Source organism: Solanum stenotomum, chromosome 4 (genome assembly GCF_019186545.1).
Source record: "Solanum stenotomum isolate F172 chromosome 4, ASM1918654v1, whole genome shotgun sequence".
Lineage (NCBI taxonomy): Eukaryota > Viridiplantae > Streptophyta > Magnoliopsida > Solanales > Solanaceae > Solanum > Solanum stenotomum.
In genome coordinates, this window is record NC_064285.1 from 6,563,798 (window position 1) to 6,581,835 (window position 18,038).

The 18,038-nt window shown below is 36.3% G+C and overlaps 5 protein-coding genes across 7 annotated transcripts in view; all 5 read right to left on the minus strand.

Moving 5' to 3' along the window:
- Positions 1-2,434, minus strand: part of LOC125862041 (uncharacterized) — a 6,929-nt gene extending 4,495 nt beyond the window's left edge. Inside the window, exons 1-3 of the mRNA XM_049542016.1 lie at positions 2,371-2,434; positions 278-529; positions 126-184 (exon numbers count right to left, since the gene is read on the minus strand). Coding sequence (XP_049397973.1) covers positions 126-184; positions 278-297 — 79 coding nt within the window. The 5' untranslated portion in view covers positions 298-529; positions 2,371-2,434. The remainder of the gene's footprint in view (positions 1-125; positions 185-277; positions 530-2,370) is intronic.
- Positions 2,435-3,758: 1,324 nt separating this feature from the next.
- LOC125863438 (senescence-specific cysteine protease SAG39-like) lies at positions 3,759-5,166 on the minus strand. The gene is made up of 2 exons (XM_049543632.1): positions 4,734-5,166; positions 3,759-4,374 (listed from the first exon to the last, which is right to left on the minus strand). The coding sequence occupies exons 1-2, from the start codon at positions 5,164-5,166 to the stop codon at positions 3,785-3,787; spliced, it is 1,023 nt and encodes a 340-aa protein (XP_049399589.1). The 3' UTR covers positions 3,759-3,784.
- Positions 5,167-6,627: 1,461 nt separating this feature from the next.
- Positions 6,628-8,140, minus strand: LOC125863439 (senescence-specific cysteine protease SAG39-like). Its single transcript, XM_049543633.1, has 2 exons — positions 7,708-8,140; positions 6,628-7,365 (listed from the first exon to the last, which is right to left on the minus strand). The coding sequence occupies exons 1-2, from the start codon at positions 8,138-8,140 to the stop codon at positions 6,776-6,778; spliced, it is 1,023 nt and encodes a 340-aa protein (XP_049399590.1). The 3' UTR covers positions 6,628-6,775.
- Positions 8,141-9,586: 1,446 nt separating this feature from the next.
- Positions 9,587-12,496, minus strand: LOC125863436 (senescence-specific cysteine protease SAG39-like). The gene is made up of 2 exons (XM_049543631.1): positions 11,526-12,496; positions 9,587-10,251 (listed from the first exon to the last, which is right to left on the minus strand). Exons 1-2 carry the CDS (start codon positions 11,956-11,958, stop codon positions 9,662-9,664), a joined length of 1,023 nt encoding a protein of 340 aa, XP_049399588.1. The 5' UTR covers positions 11,959-12,496; the 3' UTR covers positions 9,587-9,661.
- A 457-nt stretch (positions 12,497-12,953) lies between these two features.
- LOC125863441 (abscisic acid receptor PYL8-like) lies at positions 12,954-17,896 on the minus strand. 3 transcript variants are annotated; one of them, XM_049543637.1, is made up of 5 exons: positions 17,586-17,896; positions 16,782-16,997; positions 16,205-16,276; positions 13,403-13,696; positions 12,954-13,272 (listed from the first exon to the last, which is right to left on the minus strand). In XM_049543637.1, exons 1-4 carry the CDS (start codon positions 17,694-17,696, stop codon positions 13,478-13,480), a joined length of 618 nt encoding a protein of 205 aa, XP_049399594.1. In that variant the 5' UTR covers positions 17,697-17,896; the 3' UTR covers positions 12,954-13,272; positions 13,403-13,477. The 3 variants fall into 3 exon arrangements, with proteins under 3 accessions (XP_049399594.1, XP_049399595.1, XP_049399596.1); XM_049543638.1 differs by having other exon boundaries at positions 12,954-13,301; XM_049543639.1 differs by lacking the exon at positions 16,205-16,276 and having other exon boundaries at positions 17,586-17,884.
- Positions 17,897-18,038: the final 142 nt, after the last annotated feature.

The following is an 18,038-nucleotide window of genomic DNA, read 5'->3' on the forward strand; positions in this document are numbered from 1 at the left end:
CCCAATAAATATAGACGAGAATCATATTTTTGCATCAAAATAAGTGAATTACAATTAGATATGCCATAACACAGAAGAAAAACATCTTTTAGAGAAAATACAAGTATAAGGTCAAGTAAATTTACTAGAATAGAAGTCCAGCTTCTTTTCGAATTTACGTTCAGCTCGAGTGGCAGCATCTCCGCTGAAATACAAAACGAAAAGAGTTGAAGACAATGAGAGAGAGAGAGAAGACAAAGGATAATAGATAAAGAGAGCTTAGTATTTAAGATCTCACCGTGAGGTTGTCTTCCCCATGCTTCAAAGGGCAGCGGCCTTTGCTGTAAAAACACAGGGAAAACTCAGGAAGGAATAAGAACTCTAACTGATGAAGAAGGGCCTAATTTTGTATATGGGTCGCTGGCTGTATTGGGCCTGGAACTGGGCCTATTGTTTGCTTACTACAACTCCTTTAATCTTTGACCAAATGTATATGTTGAATGCTCACAGTGATTTAGCAGAGCAACAACTAATTGTGGAATTTAATTCCCTGAGCAAAAAAGGCAAACTAGGTCATCCTAGGGGAATATTACCAACAGAAGATAAAGTCGTAAGGGAAAGAGCAAAACAATGTCACATTTATTACTTCATGAAAGTAACATGAAAAAAACTCTTGACACAATTTTAAATAAGAATACCACAAGGTTATGATTTTAATAATCATATTGAATACATACTCATCACCATTCTCTTTAAATTGTAAACTACTCTTACCTTAAAATAAGGTAGCTAGCAATCCAGCCCATATTATATTTTACAACAATTTCAAGCAAATTATTATAAGAGGACAAATATAAATTAAGCTATTTACGTGATCTCTAGACAGCACCATCTCCTGTATTTATTTTTCAGAGCTTGAGGATGTCCCCATGATAGAATAGCAGATATAGTTCAATTTGTAAAAATAAGACCATACAATATAACAAAACAAGCAGCAAGTGTGGACAACTCTAATATGGTTGTTTAATTCAAAGGTTGGCCATTGTCAACTTCATAAAATTTGAGTTCTCTGAGCTTATCATTGGACAATGATGAATCAAAAAAATTTGTTAGAATGATTAATTTCAGCCTGATTGATCTCCCCATAATTGTATGGAAGAGTAAGAACACATTTTGACCAAACAAGAAGGGAGCATGATGTTACTTGCTAGAGTTACTACTCATTTTGCAAATTTGAAAAACTACTAAACCTGTTGCTACAAATGAAATTTATTTCCTTGTAAACAGTTCAAATTTCAACACCATTCTGGTCTTTTGGTGATAACATTAGCATAATTAAGGTCTATGATAAAGTCTTGAATCATTAACTCGAACTTTATCAAAGTCTTTTACCTCTCCCCCTCACTTCTACAGAGATTAAAAGAAACTAAGACCTCTACCTCTCAGTTGTTTTGGTTGTGGGCTTTATGCAGAAACAGTGGTTCATAATTTACCTCTTAGTATGACTCAAATCCTCGATCAGATTGAAACTTTGAAGACAACTTACCACTAAGTCATAATTTTTAGTTTGTTGAATTTGATAAAGGTGAATTATTTGGGAAATTGGAAATTGTCTTGGATTTTAAGGTAGAATAGTCTTTATTTGACAGTTTAATATTACCATATCCATGTATATGGATGAAATATTGATGTATATTTTGATAAAGTTTGTGACTTTAGCATCTGATTAACATCCTTTTTGGTTCTTATTGGAGATTTAGTTTCTTTTTACCTTTTCTAAGGCGGAGCCAGGATTTAAACTTTACGTGCTCTTTTTTGTTTTGTTTCTTTGTCAAAAGGGTTTACCTTTCCTCCATTATACACACTTCAAATCTATTTCTTAGCTTGTTTGTTGTTGTTAATCTAAGCATGACCCTGATTCTGTCCAATCGTGTGGAGATTATAATCGTTTTCAACATAATTGTTAAGCTTTTCCATTTATTTTTAGTTTTATATTTTGGTGGTTTGTTGATTTGTCCTTAATGGATAATTTGTTGAGTTTGATAAAGGGGAACTATTTGGATTTCAGTAGACTAACCCTTGTTTTACCCAGTAACGGATAATATTTTTCAGGTATCAACCACTGTAAATTAACATTCAATATCCATCTCAAAACATAGGTAACACGCACAGAAAACAAATCAGTCAAAATTAGTGAACACCAATTCGGAAGTTTTATTTGCAAAATTGAAACACAAAACAGGAGCAATGGAGAAACCACGTATGGAATCCATTAAAAACAAAGCAAAAGGTAGAAGAAGAGTCGGAAAACAAAAAAGAGATAGCACAAAATTAGTATTAAAATGGACAACACAGAACCAAAACGAAAGAGGAAGAAGAAGAAGAACTTACTTGAGAAAGAAAAGCAGAAGAAGAGGCAGCCGAAACTGGGAATAAAAGGAAACACTTGAAATAATGTATGAGTGAGTCGGATTACATGGGTTGTTTAGTGGGTCAAAATTATTACACGGCCCACTTTTTTGGCCCAGTTGTAATTAACACTCTATTAGGAAGTCTGAATAGCGTTAATGGGCCCCCATATCAACGACTCTTCTATTTATATTTTGTAAGGGAAAATTACACGGATAAACAAACATAGACTAGTTGATTAGCTAACATAGCTATAGTTTGAATTAATTACCACTCGCAACCTCTTTTTAGCTATAATTACGTGTGTCTCTCCTCTCTTATGCATATACAAAAATAAATTATACAAATTATACATATACAATTATAAAACAGATATACAAATACAATTATGCTTAAAGGATGTTTTCAAATGAAGTGTCAACATACTTCTAATGAACTAGGTTGCTTCCGATTGAAGTATTCTTAATGTGAAATACGATCATGATTTGGATGCTTAGATAAGTGTCTTTATAGTTATGATGTCATGATATGTTACAGAGCTACTCTTAAGAAAAATGCTTAATTCCGTGGGGAGTTGTACTTAGCGCTGAGCGGACTAGCGGTGTCTCATAAACTACGTGTCACCGTAGGATACGCCGAGTGTTCATGAACTTAAGGAGAATAGAGGCGAGTACCAAACTCTTTGAATGCTTTTGGTCTTGAGAGGGACTAGTGGCGAGTACCCAAGTCTCGAGGTTATGAACGAATGATCCTTTGTGTCCTGACAGGATATATTGGGCCCTCTTCGATGGGGTAGTACATTGAACTCCATGGTTAGCTCCCATTGTTATATGTCGGTTAATGGTCTCTCTCACACACTAATAAAATATGGTTTGAACTTACGACACGATCTCTACAGTTTCGCATTGACCTTACCTATCATGATTCATTCTTACGTTTTTATGCATGTTCCCCAAATTCACTACATTCAAAGTACTGATGCATATTGTGCCTATATTGTTTTAAAATATAGGGTCCGACGTTCCTTCACACGCACCTGACTAGTGGATTGATTCTGCAGTGATAGATTGATGAGTCCTCATGTTCGGGCCATGCCGCTTATGTTGCTTTATTTTCATTTCCTTTCAGTTTCAGACTTATTTCGTGAGCTAGGGGTTTGTCCTAGTCACATAGTTTGATGTAGAGGTTTCAAATATGGAACTCAAAGGGATCAAATTATTCCCTTGCTAGTACAATTGGAAGGTAATAAAGTATAATTTCATCACATTAACAGTGTTTTTACATACAAGCTTTTGGTTTAGTACTTCAAATTGTATAAACAAACCTATAACATACACAGAGTGTTGGACACACCACTTAAATTATGAACATGTACACCAGTTCACAATTTCTATACTTAAGCAGTTGGATAAGAAGCTTCCATAGCAATTCCACAGAGTCCTTCCTCAGTATCAACATTTCTTTGCATTCTAATGTAACCATTCTCGCCCCAACTTGTTCCCCACGAGTTCTTTACTAGCCAATACTTCGTCCCATCGCTAGCTTCACCATATCCAACTGCTGTAACACCATGATCTAACTCAGTTCCACATTCTCCGGTAAAAACACCACTTGAGTAGAACTGAAAATCTGATCCACTAGCATCAATCGCGACAGATACAGGTTGGTTAGCTACAGCTTTAAGTAGAGCAGACTCACTGTTAGCTGGAACATCTTCGTAACTAGTAATCTTTGCGGCATGGCTTGATTCCTTTCCAGTTTTGCAAGTGCTATCCGTTCCCTGGTATGGGTAATTGGATTCAGTAGTAAGTCCATGGTTCTTGATGATAAACATAAATGCATCATCCATGAGACCTCCTTCACATCCCATATCGGAACTCGTGTCACAGTCCACGAGTTCCTGCTCGGATAAAGAAATCAATTTACCAGTTTTGATCTTGTTGATTCCTTCTGTAGCAGCAACAGCAGAAAATGCCCAGCAACATCCTACAATAATATAATACAGTCGATTAGTTTTTAGTTATATTTCAGATTCACTACTAAAAATCACTATTTTCAAACTGAAATTTCCTACTGAAAAATGTTTAGTGACTATTCCCACAGATATTTTGATTGAATCCGTGAGAGAAGAAACAATAGTATGTTTTCATACGGAAAAATTAGGAAGTTTCCCACTATCTCAGTGAAAATCTGTTCCCCACCTAATTTGATGGGAAATGACTGGGAAAATCATGTTCTCTATCACAAATTTCCCACTGATTCATGATAGGAAAAACCTTTGTTTCTAGTAGTGATTCATATTTAAAAGGTGGTTATATAAACCATGAGTTATTGGTTTAACTTACCACACTGCCCTTGATTCTTAATTCCAGTAACAGCACCTTTCAATCTCCAATCCATAGTAGCTGGAGCAGTGACGTTTTCGTATTTGAATGATGTGATCTCAGGGTATTTCTTTTGAGAAGGCATTCTATATCCATTGTGAGTGGCTCTAAATTCCTTATTCGTCAAATCAGAAAATTCATTGACGTCCAACTTGTAAGGCTTGATTCCAGCCATGTTGACGGAATCAATGTACTCAGTGTTGTCCTTGAAAATTTTGAATCTTTTTGCCTTCTCTACATCATCTTTGTACACACGCCCAAAGCGAGCCATCCACTGCTCGTGTTTCTTGACAATTGATGTTTCATACAAGCCGCGAGATGTGGCTTGAGAAGCCTGCATTCCCAACAGTAGAAGAGCTACAAAAGCAAGCTTCCAATTAAATGTCATGGCCATTTTTCGCTACTCGTACCTTTGTAGTGATACTAATATGTGTGTGTTTGAATGTTGATGAAAAGTTTAGAGGAAGCAAGGAATTTATATAGTAGTTGTTAATGTTAACATTTTCTCATGGTAATTGAGTTCCCTGGAATGCCTGGTATGCTATCTGTGATTGTCACAACGAAGATGGACCCCGTACATGCTACTCTGTTGTCCTCAAATGATAATAAGCCTCTCATTTGTAGCTTTGTGATATGTTTTCTTCCCATAATCTTAGCAATGGAGTACATGACCACAATGTTGTCCTGTTTGCAAATTACAATCACTTCTTTATTGGCAATTAGCGTGACATGGACCATGACAAAGGATATTATTATACTGAATGAAAGTCGAAGGTTAAATAATAAAGGGGAAGAAAACAAATCAATCCCAGCAATGAAGGGCTTTTGACTGCAATATGAAACCATATTGAATGAAGGGGTTGCAATACCCTCATCACTTTCTTTTGTATAATTCCTAGTGTTCAAGTTAGGGAACATGTAGGAAATCTGAATCGTTGGTAGTGAACAAGTAGAAAATCATCATTATAGTCGTTGGTGTGACCTTGCTTAAAGCCATATTCATTTGATCATGTGAAAATCACTGGTTGATTGCAACAGAGGGAAATAAGTGTATAGCACTGAAAATCTGTTGTGTGTCAACGAGACTAGAAGTAAGCCACTTGTTTGGGCCGAATCAGAATAAATCCTTGTGTCTTTCTCTACATAACTATCTTGATTTATTTAGTCTGTTAATACAACTTCTTGTAATTAATTCATGAATACTAAAGAAGGAACTTAAGCTAAAGAGTCCTGATAAATAATGATTCAGACAATATTCGGCATTTTTGAACCAGAAAGTGCTCATTTTCCATTTGGAGCATCACAGTCACTAGCCAATATGTCTTTCTTCATTCATAGTTCAATATTCTGGTGCCCTAGGCGTAGAGGAACCACACAAAAAATAGTGGTATTTGCTAGCAACAACATAATAGAGGCCATAACTCGATATAGATTGATCCAAATCTAATTCAAATCCCATAGCACTTACGAGTACATAAGAAATGTATTGAATAGACTCTTTTAAATGAATAGATCTGACCACAACTTCAAGTATGGACTTCAAAGGGATCAAATGACTTAATTATATCCTTACTAGGACTCATCTAGTTGAAATAAGATGCTTGTATTGATGTACACCTATTCACCCTCCTCTGGTAAATTTATTAATTGGCTGTTACCAATATGCTAGTAAGACTCTGAGCTGTTACTTCTGTCATAAGTTTATTAGTCGAAAACACAACGTAAGAACGATAGCCAGTAGGCTAAGGGAATACTAAATTCAATTAGTTGTTTGGTTGATGCAGTGAATATAAAAAACAGGAAGAATAAAAGATCCAAGACTGTCGAGTATAAACAAATAGATTGGAAAGTAATAAAGTATAATTTCATCACATTAACAGTGTTTTTACATACAGGCTTTTGTTTTAATAGTTCAAATTGTATAAACAAACCTATAACATACACAGAGTTTTGGACACACCACTTAAATTATGAACATGTACACCAGTTCACAATTTCTATACTTAAGCAGTTGGATAGGAAGCTTCCATAGCAATTCCACAGAGTCCTTCCTCAGTATCAACATTTCTTTGCATTCTAATGTAACCATTCTCGCCCCAACTCGTTCCCCACGAGTTCTTTACTAGCCGATACTTCGTCCCATCGCTAGCTTCACCATATCCAACTGCTGTAACACCGTGATCTAACTCAGTTCCACATTCTCCGGTAAAAACACCACTTGAGTAGAACTGAAAATCTGATCCACTAGCATCAATCGCGACAGATACAGGTTGGTTAGCTACAGCTTTAAGTAGAGCAGACTCGCTGTTAGCTGGAACATCTTCGTAACTAGTAATCTTTGCAGAATGGTTAGATTCCTTGCCGGTTTTACAAGTGCTATCCGTTCCCTCGTATGGGTAATTGGATTCAGTAGTAATCCCATGGTTCTTGATGATAAACTTAAATGCATCATCCATGAGACCTCCTTCACATCCCATATCGGAACTCGTGTCACAGTCCACGAGTTCCTGCTCGGACAAAGAAATCAACTTACCAGTTTCGATCTTGTTGATTCCTTCTGTAGCAGCAACAGCAGAAAATGCCCAGCAACATCCTACAATATTATAGTAAGGTCGATTAGTTTTTAGTATTGCAGATTCATATTTAAAAGGACAGTTATATTTTCAATGAGTTATTGGTTAAACTTAGAGATAACGATCAAAAACACATCTGAACTATCACTTTTTACGAGTTTCATACCCCAACTATCAGTTGTTCCCTTTTCCTACCTGAACTAATGGTAATAGCTGATAGTTGGCCTACTCAGCTTCGACGTGTGCTTTAATACATAGATGGTGATATTTTAGGTAAGAAAATGGAACAACTGATAGCTGAGGTGAAACTCGCGAAAAAATGATAGTTTAGGTGTATTTTTACCATTTACTCTTTAACTTACCACATTGCCCTTGATTCTTAATTCCAGTAACAGCACCCTTCTTTCTCCAATCCATAGTAGTTGGAGCCGTTACATTTTCGTATTTGAATGATGTGATTTCAGGGGATTTCTTTTGAGAAGGCATTCTATACCCATTGTGAGTGGCTCTAAATTCCTCATTCGTCAAATCAGAAAATTCATTGACGTCCAACCTGTAAGGCTTGATTCCAGCCATGTTGACGGAATCAATGTACTCAGTGTTGTCCTTGAAAATTTTGAATCTTTTTGCCTTCTCTACATCATTTTTGTACACACGCCCAAAGCGAACCATCCACTGCTCGTGTTTCTTGACAATTGAGGCTTCATACAAATTGCGAGATGTGGCTTGAGAAGCCTGCAAAACCAATACTAGAAGAGCTGCAAAAGCAAGCTTCCAATTAAATGTCATGACCATTTTTCACTACTTGCACCTTTGTAGTGATACTAATATGTGTGTGTTTGAATGTTGATGAAAAGTTTAGAGGGAGCAAGGAATTTATATAGTAGTTGTTAATGTTTAACATTTTCTCATGGTAATTGAGTTCCCTGGAATGCCCGGTATGCTATCTGTGATTGTGACAACGAAGATGGACCCCTTACAAAGTCCTCAAATGATATATCCTGCTAATAAGCCTCTCATTTGTAGCTTTGTGATCTTCCCATAATCTTAGCAATGGAGTACATGACCATAATGTTGTCCTGTTTGCAAATTACAATTTCTTCTTTATTATTATACTAAAGGAAAGTTGAAGGTTAAATAATAAAGGGGAAGAAAACAAATCAATCCCAGCAATGAAGGGATGTTGACTGAAATTTGAAACCATATTGAATGAAGGGGTTCTCATCACTTTCTTTTGGAAAATTCCTAGTGTTAGAGTGAGAGAACCATGTAAAATCCAAATAATTGGTAGTGAACGAGTAGAAAATCATCATTATAGTCGTTGGTGTGACCGTGCTTAAAACGATACTCATTTGATCATGTGAAAATCACTCGTTGATTATAACAGAGAGAAATAAGTGTATATCAGTGGAAAACTGTTGTGTGTCAAGGAGACTAGACGTAGGTCACTAGTTTGGGTCGAACCAGGATAAATCCTTGTGTCTTTTTCTACATTACTATCTTGATTTATCTTGTCTATCAAATACAACTTCTTGAAACTAATTCATGAATACTAAAGAAGGAACTTAAGTCAAAGAGTTGTGATAAATGATGATTCAGACAAGATTCGGCATTTTTGAACCAGGAAATGTTCCGTTTCCATTTGGAGCCTCACAATCACTAGCCAATATGTCTTTCTTCATTCATAGTTCAATATTCTGGTGTCCTAGGTGTAGAGGAACTAAACCAAAAATAGTGGCATTTGCTAGCAACAACGTAATAGAGGCAGTCACTCCATATAGATTAATCCAAATCCAATTCAAATCCCAAGCACTTATGGGTACATAAGAGATTTATTGAATCGATTCTTTTTAATGGATAGATATGACCACAACTTCGGATATGGAATACAAATGACTTAATTATTCCCTCGCTAGGACTTATCCTGTCGAAGCAAGTAAGAAGTTCGGATTAAAGTACACCTATTAACCCTCCTCTGGTAAATTTATCATTTGACCTTTACCAATATGTTTGCAAGTCTAGTTTATCAGTCGAAAACACAACGTAAGAACTAAGTCAGTAGGCTAAGTGAGTAACTCTAAATTAAATAAGTTGTTTGGTTGATGCAGTGCATATCAAAAACAGGATCCGAGACTGTCGAGTATAAACAAAGAGTTTGGAATAATTTCATCACATTAACAGTGTTTTTACATACAAGCTTTTGTTTTAATACTTCAAATTGTATAAACAAACCTATAACATATTACATACACAGAGTTCTAGAGGCACCACTTAAATTATGAACACGTAGACGAGACCAGTTCATAATTTCTATACTTAAGCAGTTGGATAAGAAGCTTCCATAGCAATTCCGCAGAGTCCTTCCTCAGTATCAACATTTCTTTGCATTCTAATGTAACCATTCTCACCCCAACTAGTTCCCCACGAGTTCTTCACTAGCCAATACTTCGTCCCATCACTAGCTTCACCATACCCAACTGCTGTAACACCGTGATCTAACTCAGTTCCACATTCTCCAGTAAAAACACCACTTGAGTAAAACTGAAAATCTGATCCACTAGCATCAATCGCGACAGATACAGGTTGGTTAGCTACAGCTTTAAGTAGAGCAGACTCGCTGTTAGCTGGAACATCTTCGTAACTAGTAATCTTTGCAGCATGGTTAGATTCCTTGCCGGTTTTACAAGTGCTATCCGTTCCCTCGTATGGGTAATTGGATTCAGTAGTAATCCCATGGTTCTTGATGATAAACTTAAATGCATCATCCATGAGACCTCCTTCACATCCCATATCGGAACTCGTGTCACAGTCCACGAGTTCCTGCTCGGACAAAGAAATCAACTTACCAGTTTCGATCTTGTTGATTCCTTCTGTAGCAGCAACAGCAGAAAATGCCCAGCAACATCCTACAATATTATAGTAAGGTCGATTAGTTTTTAGTATATTGCAAACGGAAAAGGGTCAAAAATACCCCTGAACTATTGGAAATGGATCAAATATACCCTCCGTTTGATTTTGGGGTCAAAAATACCCTTACCGTTAGTGTATTGGCTCACTTTTACCCCTCAAAACTAACAGATGTCATGTCACCTAAAGAATCACATAAAACAATATTTTTTTGCTGACTTGAAAATTCAAATGGACAAAACTCCCAACATGGTAGCAACAATCCACAAGTGGGGTGGGTGTAATACACCCTTGGCTCAATAAAAGTCCCAAAATGACAAAATTACAGTGAAATTAACTCAACATTTTGATACCAAATCTTTATTTCACAATTCTTTATTAAAAAAATACAAACTTTAATCACTTTTCAGTTTCTTCGGCTAGGAGAACAGCAATGGAAGGATTTTTTTGTCCATTTGAATTTCCAAGTCAGCAAAAAAATATTGTTTTATGTGATTCTTTAGGTGACATGACATCTGTTAGTTTTGAGGGGTAAAAGTGAGCCAATACACTAACGGTAAGGGTATTTTTGACCCCAAAATCAAACGGAGGGCATATTTGATCCATTTCCAATAATTCAGGGGTATTTTTGACCCTTTTCTGTATTGCAAATTCCTACTGAAAAATGTTTAGTGACTATTCCCACAGATATTTTGATTGAATCCGTGAGAGAAGAAAAAATAGTATGTTTTCATACGGAAAAATTAGGAAGTTTCCCACTATCTCAGTAAGAATCTATTTCCCACCTGATTCGATGGGAAATGACTGGGAAAATCATGTTGTATAGTACAAATTTCCCACTTATTCGTGATAGGAAAAACCTTTGTTTCTAGTAGTGATTCATATTTAAAAGGCGGTTATATAACCATGAGTTAACTTACCACACTGCCCTTGATTCTTAATTATAGTAAGGTCGATTAGTTTTTAGTATTATAGATTCATATTTAAAAGGAGGTTATATGATCATGAGTTTTTGGTTTAACTTAGAGATAATGATCAAAAACACATCTGAACTATCACTTTTCACGAGTTTCATACCCCAACTATCAGTTGTTCCCTTTTCCTACCTGAACTAATGGAAATAGCTGATAGTTGGCCTACTCAGCTTCGAGGTGTGCTTTAATACATAGATGTTGATATTTCAGGTAGGAAAATGGAACAACTGATAGTTGAGGTGAAACTCGCGAAAAAATGATAGTTTAGGTGTATTTTTACCATTTACTCTTTAACTTACCACACTGTCCTTGATCCTTAATTGCAGTAACAGCACCCTTTTTTCTCCAATCCATAGTAGCTGGAGCAGTTACATTTTCGTATTTGAATGATGTGATCTCAGGGGATTTCTTTTGAGAAAGCATTCTATACCCATTGCGAGTGGCTCTAAATTCCTCATTCGTCAAATCAGCAAATTCATTGATGTCCAACTTGTAAGGCTTGATTCCAGCCATGTTGACGGAATCAATGTACTCAGTGTTATCCTTGAATATTTTGAATCTTTTTGCCTTCTCTTTATCATCTTTATACACACGCCCAAAGCGTACCATCCACTGCTCGTGTTTCTTGACAATTGAGACTTCATACAAATCGCGAGATGTGGCTTGAGAAGCCTGCATAACCAATACTAGTAGAGCTGCAAAAGCAAACTTCCAATTGAATGCCAATGCCATTTTTCTAGTACCTGAATGTTTCTAGTGATACTAATATCTTTAGTGTTCAAATGCTGGTGAGGAATGTTAGAGGGAGAAAGCTATTATTTATACTAGTGAAGATGTTTTATTTAACATTGAATTATGTTGATTCCGTAAACGTTGCTCTGTTATTCTCAAATAATACACATCTAATAAGCCTCTCATTTGTAACTTTCTGATATGTTTTCTTCCCAAAATCACAATAGCTTCTCTTTTGGCCCTTAATGTGACATGGAAAACAACAAAAAAGTAGTTACCCACAGAATTTTTCAACATAAGCTTAGGGAAAGAACAGCATTTTCACAGGGATGGCAAGCGGAGCGGGGCAGGGAGGGTGCAAGTTTTGTCTTTATCCTGCAGAATTTCAACTCGCCCCCGCAAGAAATGATGCATTTTGTATTGGCACTATACATAAACACATGCTCTTTAACTTGGTCTCAGTTGATATTTATGCTTCTTACTTTGGGTGTGAGACTAATAGACACTTCAACTTTACAAAATGGAACAAATATACACATGCATCCTACATGGCAATTTGTGTCTTGCGTGCCGTAGACATAAAACGCGTGTGTCTAGTTGTTCAATCTTTTATAAATTTAAGTGTCTACTTATGCACGCCCAAAGTCGAATTGAGAATCAGGAGTAGTATCTAGGATTAGTACTTGGAATCGATAACCAAAACTTAAGTTAGGATGAAAACTTGACGTGTGAGGTTCAACGTGATTTTGGAAAATGTTTTCCTTACTTTTTTAAGGTAAGTCATTTTCCTTAAATTTGAGGAAAATAAGTTAATTTTGAAAATATTTACACATGAGAAAATTGGAAAATATTTTCCTTCGTACCAAAAACACCTTAAGGAAAGAGGTAGATCTTCTTTATCTTTTTTTGTTATTCTTGGCTCTTGGAAGTCTCCCTTCACATTCTTACAGGGGATGAAATGAAGGGAAAGACAAATTGCTTCAGAAATCCACATGTTCTTGGGAACAAATAATGCACCATGAAATCATATACAACACAGCATGAAGGGTGAAAGATACAACAACAAACAAGGAACTTTTTTCTTGTACAAGTACAGAAACAAAAAAGGCACAGTTACAGTCTAGGGAATATTATTAGCACATCAGCCTCTAGACGAGACGAGTGTATAGCACACCTTTGCCACAGCAGAGTAGGATATGATTCTTATGACAACAAAAGCTCATCCAGTAGCAAATATTTACAAGGCTCAATATCTTGCACAGCCAGAATCAGTACTGGTTCTTCACAATGAGAAATAGCCATTGCAAGAATAATCTGGTTGCATGTTAAAGAACAGAGGTGACCTTCAGATGATTAAAAGGAAGCATCAACAAAAAAAATATATATATACACACACTCGTCTGAGATCGAGGAAGACAATCATAATACCAGTCGCTCTACTCACCTAATCAAAATCCATGTATGCTCCAGCAGCAAAAACGTATAAGCCCACGCTGCTGCATTGGTAAAAACTGTGAAGCTACATTCTATCAATAGGCTCGGTATGGCCCTGTACCGCCAAACGCTCTGATACATCAGCTAACGATTTGAGGTTACACCGGATGAGGGCCTCCACAAAGAAGCATGTTTCGTCCTTAGTATTCCCATCTGGTATGTCTACTACAAATGACTCGATTACAATTGTTCCAGGTCTCCCGTCAATGACCTCGGGATGAACAGTGATAATTGATGAGTAGTTCTGCCATGTTTTCAAAGAAAACGAGAAATCACTTGCTAACAAGTTCAGTATATAAATATTGAGTAATACTTGTGCTTTCCAACAGAAAATGATGCAAAAACATACTACCATAATTTTACTACAGAGCGTGGAAGAAAAGCTAGCTCACATTATGTAAATGGAAGCACAATATTTTCATGATGAGTTATATGTATTTGGTAAAGAAACAGAAAAAGACAAGAAAGAAACGGAGTTCATAGAGAGCTTAATAAATTGAGTTTAGATAACGCAAGGTAGGTTCCCTGGACTTGAAATGAGCAAGCATAGGGGATTTATTTATCGATTCTTACAATTCATACTCTAAGCAGGTCCTTTTACTTTTGCATCATTTGATTAATCAGATGTTTGGATAACATACTTAATAAGAGAAGGGGTAGAGAGGAGCTGCACCATCTTGTTTTGGAAAAATGGTCCTAACCATCCCATACCACATTTTCGCTGATATGAAACAACAGAAACCCCTCTTTTCACGGAGGAAAAGCTATCCTAGCATTCACGTCTTAGTTCTTCATTTTTTAGCCAAAAAGCAACCATGGAACAGTTCAATATGCTACCCATCTGAGCAATCAGTCCAACAACTACAACTGTTACTACCTTAATCCAAAACTAGTTGTTGATGGCTTTAAGAATTTTCAACATTCATTCCACTCCATCTGGAACTTCTTTTTTTCTGGAAGTAAAATAGCTTGAAATAACTCCATCTAGATCTGCTTCATTCGAATACTCAATAAATGTGTATTTTAAGAAAAAATTAGAGGTCTATAAAAGATTCTCTACATTGTCTAGTGGTACACAAAGGAACTAAACAAAACAAAAGATTCCTGACGAACACCAAACCTAATGAGTGTACATGCACATGATAAGAGTCATAAGACCATGGAAAGAAAATGAGTATACACAAAGCTCAATAAACTTTATTTTTTCACACGGTAAGGTAAATTTCATTATAAATTGTACCAAGGCACTGGGAAGTAGAAAAGGCAAAAGATTACAGCATTACATCTTTTTTTTTTTTTTTTTTTTTTTTTTGATTTGCACCGGGTGTCCGAGTCTCTTTGAGCCCCGACTAATCCCGGGGGTGCACAGGCCCTCGGCAAGGATTACAGCATTACATCTTCACCCCCATAAGGAATAAAAAAATCAAAGAAGTATGATCTTCATTGTCAATCCAACTACTATTACACCAGAAGCTCAATAAATTGGAGTTAAGATGATGTGAGGTAGATTATTTGGACTTAGCATTAGTCTCTGCCCTCTCCCAGAGGAAAATTATCTAACCATTCTTACAAATTCATGTTCAGCAGGTCATTTTGTTTTTCATCGTTCCAGTTACCAAATATTAGCATTACACACTCATAGATGATAGAACTAGAAGTTGTGAAATCTTATACAGGTAAAAGGATCCCTACATCCCATGCTATACCCTCATGGAAGGTCTGCATCGATGACTCTTCAAGAAACGAAACCACAGAAACGTCTCTTGCTATGAGGGAAGGTTGACCAGGGATTCACTTCTCCATTTCCTAATCAAGGAACAGTAAATGAAGAACAGAATATTGATGAATGGAACAGTTCAACATGCTCACCGTCTGAGCTGCTAAAGTTCCACAACACAAACCATGTGGGATCTAACTTGAAAAATACTACAACTTCCTCTATTCCAGCTTACGTCACACTCTTTTCTCTTTAGTTTGTGTAAAACGATAGACATCCCATTTTAAATGCTATTGACATGACTTATTTGGAACTGATTTTTTTTATTAAACAGAAGATGAAGAGAAATGTGGAACTCTTACCATCTCCCATTTAATTGTTGCTATCAAGGTCAACTTTAGTACTTTGATATATTTAGTTTGTGTCAAAGAATTTCATACTGATACAGTCAAACACCATCATGTAAAATGGGATAGGAGGCTCATTATTGCTCAAGAAAAAGTAAAAGAATAGTATGGAACGTCTTGTGCAAGCAGGTTCCATGTGATATTCAAACACAATTACATAAGTATTAACTGAGTAATGCAATTCTGGGGCAATAAAGAAGATGGTTGTACATGACAAGCAGACAAGGTGCGAGTAAAACTCAAGTTACTTCCATCTAAACTTCAGCAGACATTCTTTAGGCTCAAGCTTGAGTTTCTTTATTGAATGGACACTTTATGATCACTATAAAACATCTCAGGTAACTTCTAACTCAAAACTTCATTGTTTGTGCTTTTCCCACCCCTACTTTAAAATCAATCAATATCTCTCTATCAGGCGCACACACACACATACCGTGAAGGCATTTGAATAAGCAAAGGTGACATAAATGAATGCTGAAAACATGAAGTTTCAAGTTCAAATTCTGTCTGCATACATTTATAAAATAATACTGTATAACCTTGTGACTCTCACCCCATAATGGATACTTAACTTATAAGGAGTCTTTGATATTTATCAGCTCTTTCAGAATAGAATGTTAAAATTTACCTCGTATATTGTGATAGTTAGTATTCTGGTTTCAGACACAGCCTCTCTACCTCCACGAGGTAGGGGTAAGGTCTGCATACACTTTAACCTCCTTAGACCCGGCATATAGGATTACACTGGGTATGTTGTTGTTGTTAGTGTTCTAGTTGAAGAAGCCGATCAGGAAAAATAAAATTAGAGGTGAGAAGGAGGAAGAGGATAATCAGCATAGTTCAATGGTGGTAACATCATCTCTAGCTGGAGTAACTGACAGAAAATAGCAAAGATTCAAGTATGTAAAAATCTTTTACAATGAAAAGCATGTCCCTCACCCAACTACAACAAGAGAAGGAGATATAGTTGTCAGTGTTATTGAAGTATATGCAGATGCAAGAAGGTTAGTGGAAAACATGGTTTCTTACCATTAAACACACACTTGAATTCTATATTCCTTTTTCACTGAATAAACTCAACTTCACTTATTCAATATCATAAGATACAAAAAACACCTGATGTTACAATTTAGCTAACATATATAATCTATCCAATGCATCAATAGTACCCATGTATTTTCTATGAGAAAATAAAAGATGCAAACCTGAAGCCTGTGATCTCCACCAACAATCTTTACACCAAAGATGTGTTCCTCGTCATCTAGAAGCTCTAACCTCTCCTTGCTGGTGGTAGCTGGAAGACCCGACCTAACATTCACTTCTCTCACACTCCCAATTTCAAGGTCCCCTTGCACAACGCATCTGCTAACGAATGGCTTGTACCTTTGTGGTTGATCAAACCTTCTCACCAATGACCATACCTATGAAACATACCAAACCAGTAAGAGCTCCATAAGAACATATATGTTACAGTCAGTCCCACATCAAATAATTAGCTACACATGAAATCAAAAACATAATGCAATTTGGTTTACCAAGGCCAACTCCAAAGTCAAACCATGCAAACATTCTAGGTAACGAAACAGTTAACACTACCTTACCCTTTTTTTTTAGTAACTGTAGCATATGTGGCAGCTTACACGCACCTTGGCAACTCTATCCACCAAAGCTCAAGACACGTGAAAAGAATCACCTAGTATTTTTGTCTCTGCTAGAAATTGAACCTATGCCCCCCTGATTCTCAACCAACTTCATTGAAACAATTAACACTATCTTCCACATAAAAATACGTTCTTTTTCTTCTTTACCTCAAATTTCAATATAACAGCAAAATCATAAATTACACAATTCAACCAAATTTTTTTTCAAAAAAGATAAAATCCCAAATCTTATTTTTCTACAATGTAACCAACCCTATATGAAAAATCCTAGAAAGCCTTTGTAACAAGATGATCGCATATAGATCTGAGAAAATATGAAAGATCAAGTAGAAAATGGATTAAGCTTACAAGATTAACAGGAGCTCTGATGCGTTTAACAAGTGAAGAACTACACTGATTGTCGTTGAGCACATGCCTATGGTGTCTCCTAATGTACTCATCTTCCATATTATTCATCATCTCCAACCAAAAAATGGAGAAAAGAAATTCAATGGTGGGGTTTTGAGAATAGGCAAAGTGTGAATTAGAAGAGTCCAAAACACATCGCCTATTGGAACTTCCGATGGCTGAATGGTCCAAAATTGCTCCATTTTTTATGAAAAAAATACAGAGCAAGTGGACATTTGGGGGTCCCTTTACTTTACTACTCCCACACACAGCACAGCACAGTGATAGTGGCGGCTTCAGAATTTTCATTATTTACCAAAATACAGTAACACAAACGGAGACTCTCTCTATATATATATGAATGGGTTAATACCTCAGATAGTCACTCAACTATCCAGTTTTTCCTGACTTTTT